Raw genomic sequence first — 6,076 nt, forward strand, 5'->3', positions numbered from 1 at the left:
ATCAAAAATATTGAGGAAAATTAAACTAACATTTAATTCTAGTTCTTTTTCGTTCATACTTTTTAAAAATATTATTTTATATTAAAATCACCTCATACTAAATTCTGAATATAAAAAAGTGTAAATTTACGTACGTTTATATAATAAAAAGAAAGCTGTACAGTAATAAAAAAATAATAAAAAAGTGAAGCCCTTTTAGTCACATTTTTTCTTTATTATTACATTGAAAGTTTCATCATTAAATGTCAGTTAAATGATATAAGTAGCTATAATTTTCATTTTTTTTTTTGGGCTCTTATTTATTAATATACTAAAAATTAAAAAAATAAGAATATTTTTATATTTCTCTATATACATGTAAAATAAATTATTTTACAATTTTTTCATAAAAAATTTAGTATATATGGTTTGATTACATAATGAAATATTTCTATTAATTAAAATTATTTTTAATGACAGATTTCATTATTAATATCATGATTTAATAAAAATGTAATTAAGTAAATTAGATTATAATTTGCGTATATTATGAAAAATTATAATTTTTAAATAATAATCAAAATGCTTTAATTAATTTAATAATATAATTAAATCAGTACTGAAATAAATGTTGTATACATTTATTTTTATATTCTTGGGTGTAAAAAATTCGTTTATTTTTTATTTTGTTTTTACTATATTACATCGAAAATGAAAAAAAAGTTTATATATTTTGTTCTATATAATCAAGTATAATTTAGTACAATTAATGTACTGTGAAAAAGTATAATTGGATTTTATAATAAATTTATAAAGTCTACAAATTACAACGTGTAGAACTATAATTTTAAATTTCTTAATTTCTTCATTAATAATAAATTTTTGCCTTCTTAATGCAACTCCTAGATTAAAAAGAAATGCATATGAGTGTTACAAGGTGTAAAATGGCATACGATTCAAAAAGATTAATTAATTTGTTTAATGTAAGGGTAAAATGAAAGCGAGGGAGAAAATGATACGAGTGAAAGTATCCGCTGATATATTCGATTAATTTTTACGAGCACTACTCGTTGTTAAAAATATAGGGAAAGCAAGTAAAAGCTCGAATAAAGAATTCTCGATTGCATTCTGAAATTTTTTTCTTTGACTCGCAAACCCAGATGTGTTCTAGTATTACCTCATGAAATCCTCACTACGTGCATCATAAAGTGTGCTTTTGGATAAGAAAACGTCAATCGGTGTACAACAAAGTATAAAACTAATGATATATAAGAATAGAGCTAGTTTGGATTGACAAATTTTATGTTTTGTTTTTATACTATTGGCTTATTAAAGTTAATAAAATTTTGGAGGTTTGTTAATTGAAATAAAATATTTCCTAAAAAATTTCATTCGTAAAATAAAAAAAGATGTTTGGAACAGATATTAAATATAATTTGTTTATTGTTTATTCTCCAATATATATCCTATATGTAAATATTTATCATAATTGATTGAAACAGTAGGACTAAGAACCGTTTCTTTCTGCGTATAAAATTATTTCAAAAAAAGTATTTAAAAAAAATTCGCCTAGAACATAGATATACAAATTCTTTTCGAAGTAAAAGTATTTACATTGCGTTATAGAGATGTGTGCGATATAAGGGTACTCGCCATTAAAACAAATTCTCTTACGGTCGATTCTTCATTGTGACTGGACGTCCTTTTTCCGGCTACCCGTTGAACAAAGCCTTAAACGAAAATGGTGCGACTTCGGAATATATATTCGCAGCACGGAATAGCCTTATACGTAGTCTGCATAATAGTAAATCCGACGAATAATTCTTTGGCACACAGTGCGATAATACCTAGGGGCGCGGATAGGTAGACCTTGTCCTTTCATAAAACGTGCCCATGCCCGATATTCCATGTGACTTCCTGGGACCTCGTAAAATTCTTTTCCCGTTCTTTGCTATCTGCGACTGCGACGAGACTGCTTGAATTTAATATTGCAAGTACGCGAAGTCCCGAAGGCGTAATTCCCCCTCAACCTACCACTGCTCCTGTATTATGTATTGCAAGGTAGATGTACGTTCGTATTTTTGCCAATGTGATTTCTATCTATACTATCTTGGCGATGCATCATTGAGGCTCCGCTGCGGCGAAGGGAGGTAGACGCAACGAGTGCAAAATATTCTGTCTGAATTCTTAGTTAGTTTGTCAAGAATACATGTCAACGTCAAGGATTCGGTTTACTTTTGCTTTCCTCATTTAACTAAAGAAATATTCGAGTTCGATTTACTAATGTTTACTAAGTGTTAAGGGTCCACTAATTGAGAATGTATTAAAAGAAGTTAAGATTGTAATTAAAGTTGTTCATTTAAAACGTTCCTTTTCCAAATTATGTTTTCTTTCAACATTTATTTAAATAATTTTATTAACTCTGATTTACGTTAACGTACTAGTTTTTTTATAAGCAATTATAAAGAAAGAAGTTTTTAGTTTAATGACTATTAAATGAAACTTTTGAAAAATATTATAATTTACATTATTGCATTATTGATTATTATTACTCATTAAGAGGCAAATATGCTTTTCCGTTTACAATACGATGCAGTTTTCTGGGACAAACAAGCGAGTGATAGAAAAACAAATATAAGAAATAGATAATATATATATATATATATATATATATATATAGAGAGAGAGAGAGAGAGAGAGAGAGAGAGAGAAATAGTACTCCCTGCTCATAACTCGTTTTCTGTTGTTCTTAAACGTGCTCTTATCTATATCAAGACACCAAGGCGAGAGAGCGGATTATGTTCTATTTTACTTTTTCATCCTTTTGTCTCTTTCTTTTTGTTTTCTTTTTTGTTTTTCTCTTTTTCTCTATTTATTTCTCTATATTTTCCACATGTACTTTAGATAAAGGCTTATTTTTTTTCGAATATTGTCGTTTTAAAGATATTAAATACATGTTTTTCCTTTCGTTTTTAATTTTTGTTTTATTTGATCATTTTTTGTTGTAAATTAAATATGTTTTTATTTTTATGTCATATATTTTTATATATTTTTGTTTATTTAATCTTTTTTTTTTAAGGCACTAAAACAGTTAATTTATATTATCAATATGATGTATAAAATTGAATATAAATTCTAATCGAAATGACTGAGACGCCTTATGAAACCATAATTAATTTTAAATATGAATATACGTGCATATCATTGTGAAGACGTATTATTCACTCGGTAATGTTTCGGCAATAATTTTTTATCTTAATATTATTAATAATAAGTTTTCTAGTTAAGTAGGGTAGTTTTATATCTCTCAGTTAATAAAAGATTGCATTATCAATATAAATATAATGAAACCTATCAGTAGAATAGAAATTTTAATTATTTTTCTTAAACTTTAGCTTATCAAAAATATAAATTGAAAAACAGCTGAAAAGCAGTTTCTTACCCATCAATTTAATGTATTTTAAACTTCAATAATTTAAACTTGAATAGTCAAATAATTACGTCTTTATACTAGAAATATAAATAGATATATTATAAGTATTTGAGAGAAATAGAGAGCGAGCAATACTTTGAATTTGATTAAAAAAACGATTAATTATTTGTATAGGGTACAGATAATATCATGATTCTAGTTATTTTAAATATTTAAATAACACAATATATTGTAATAATATCCTTCTCCCTGGTTGTAAATATGATTTTAATTCCTAAACTAATTTGAGACACAAAATGTTTGAGAATATCGAATGAAAAAGGAAACTTTCTGCAGCCACAAATTAGAGGACAAATTTATTTAATATGGCAGTTCACACCTCGGTGAGTTTTACTTCTCCCATCCACAAGAATATAATTCGCAGCGCTCTGTGTTCTAATTATTTACATCTTTCCGAATAAACCCGAGTGCAATTATTCGATGTTTTTACCAGCACTAGTGTGCATACACATATAATAATTAGAGATTTCAATCAATGAATAGTGATCGAGAATGTACGATGATACATAAGGAGTACGTTTATCGGCATCTGCATTTGCATCTTTAATCGGATTTATAAATATCGTGGAAGCAAGCTTCTTGATTTGGAATAATGGCAAATTACTATAATGGTTGAAAAATGATTGAATTACCGATGCGACTAAGCGTGAAACAGTTATTTCACTTGGAATGAAAGAGAATGTATTAAAATTAATACATTCTCAATCAAGACTTTTTTTCAGATATTTTAGATATTCCTATATTTTTTACTTTAAAAGATTGCAAGAAGTTTAAGTTTATAACGAGGAAAATATGGCTATGAATTCCTTGCCAACATTAATAACAATGATATATTATAACTATCGCATAAAATTATCCTGTTAGCTTTAATATTTTCATTTAATTCGTCTTACTACGATAATTTGAAGAACGAAGAAAATTGACATAAGAATAAGTGCATAATTAGCATTGTCGATGGTAGAATGTTAAATTTATTAATTTTAATGGTATATTAAAATCGAATAAAAATCGGACCTATCATAGAAAGCAAATAATATATTTTTTTATTTGATATAATTGAATTATGATGAAGATGTTTATAAAAATGTTTTTTATTGAATTATAACATTTTCTATTTTTATTTTAATATAAACATGAATTAATAAATAATTTCCAACGATAAATCGCATAACTATTATACGTAAATATGGCAATTGTATTCCTATTACATTGATTATGTTCGTAGACTGCATAATATACATAACTTTATAATATATTTAAAAAGATATTCGAAGAGTACTCACATAGAACAGTGAGCTTCGCATTAGTTCGAATTGGTTTGATTCGTCCATTCGGCCCGACTTGACATTGGTATTGCCCATCGTCGCTCAGCGATGCATTCCTAATATTCAGATTATATATGCCCATCGACTGCTCGCCCACGATTCGCCATCTTGGATGACCCACAATGTTTCCATCTGAAAGTAATGTACATTTGGAATTTATTATACTAAATACATATTACCATGTGGTTTTTTCTCTTTTTCTCTTGTGTCCGATCCACGCTGAGGACTCATTTACAAGAAAAATTCCGATCTCAATAAAATATATATACATACAGAATTTTATAATTGTTAAGCTTTTTAAATGTGCAAAATTAATTTAAAAAAAAAGAAAAAAATAGCTATTGACGTTCCTGCAGAATATAAAATAACTGTATATATTTTAAAAATTAATGAATGCTAACAAATGATGTAATAGTGCTGTAATACGAAAAAACATAATTTTACAATAATTTTACATTTACTTTAATTTTTAGACTATTTATTTTGAACTATAATAATTCAAGTTCATATTTAATACCAAAATGAATTATTAGGCATAATAAATTGAAATAATCTGAAGAACTGGAAATTCCATCCTCGCAGTGCAAATTATCATAAATAATATGCAATTATCTAAACACACGTGAAACTTATCATATAAAGTCATATTCCATTTAATATTAGTTAATAATCTACAAAAGAATACCTGTTAAATGGTACAATTTTATTAATCCAATTAAGCTTTCTAAAAATTAAAACTTAGTTTAAAAATATTTAATTGTACATATATATATATATAAATTGTTGAAATATTTCAAATGTGCATTGTAAAATTAAAAATTACAATAAATGAATAATATAAATATTGATGGAATAAAGTCTATTTAAAAAATTGTTCGATGTTCAAAATTACATTGCAAAAGCTACTAAATTCTTTCCAAACAATGTTCTTGGCACGATTAGTAAAAGGACGGACTGTGATAAATTAATGTGACGAGCGTCAGGAAAGAACTCACTTGGCTGCATAACATAAGCGAAGCCATCTTTGACCCATTGTACGATGCCAACTCTATGACTGACCTCGCATTGCAGAATGACCTCGGCTCCTTCAAGAACCGAGGTATTCGTCGGCCGAACTCGAAATGATTGCTGCACCCCACCTAAAACAAGAAGAAAAATACTTTATTATTTTAAAATATCAATTAATTTATATGTCGTACAATTAACTAACGTTTAATATTTATGATATAACAATTAAATCATAACTAGCATTCTGATACCAGTGAAAATGAATCGATTT

General features: G+C 26.7%; 1 protein-coding gene across 1 annotated transcript in view; it reads right to left on the minus strand.

Moving 5' to 3' along the window:
• sns (sticks and stones) overlaps positions 1–5,869 on the minus strand; it is a 118,186-nt gene extending 112,317 nt beyond the window's left edge. Inside the window, exons 1-2 of the mRNA XM_011495633.1 lie at positions 5,793–5,869; positions 4,756–4,929 (exon numbers count right to left, since the gene is read on the minus strand). Coding sequence (XP_011493935.1) covers positions 4,756–4,929; positions 5,793–5,802 — 184 coding nt within the window. The 5' untranslated portion in view covers positions 5,803–5,869. The remainder of the gene's footprint in view (positions 1–4,755; positions 4,930–5,792) is intronic.
• Between the last annotated feature and the right edge of the window lie 207 nt (positions 5,870–6,076).

This window comes from Ceratosolen solmsi, unplaced genomic scaffold, assembly GCF_000503995.2.
Source record: "Ceratosolen solmsi marchali unplaced genomic scaffold, CerSol_1.0 scaffold11, whole genome shotgun sequence".
Classification (NCBI taxonomy): Eukaryota; Metazoa; Arthropoda; class Insecta; order Hymenoptera; family Agaonidae; genus Ceratosolen; species Ceratosolen solmsi.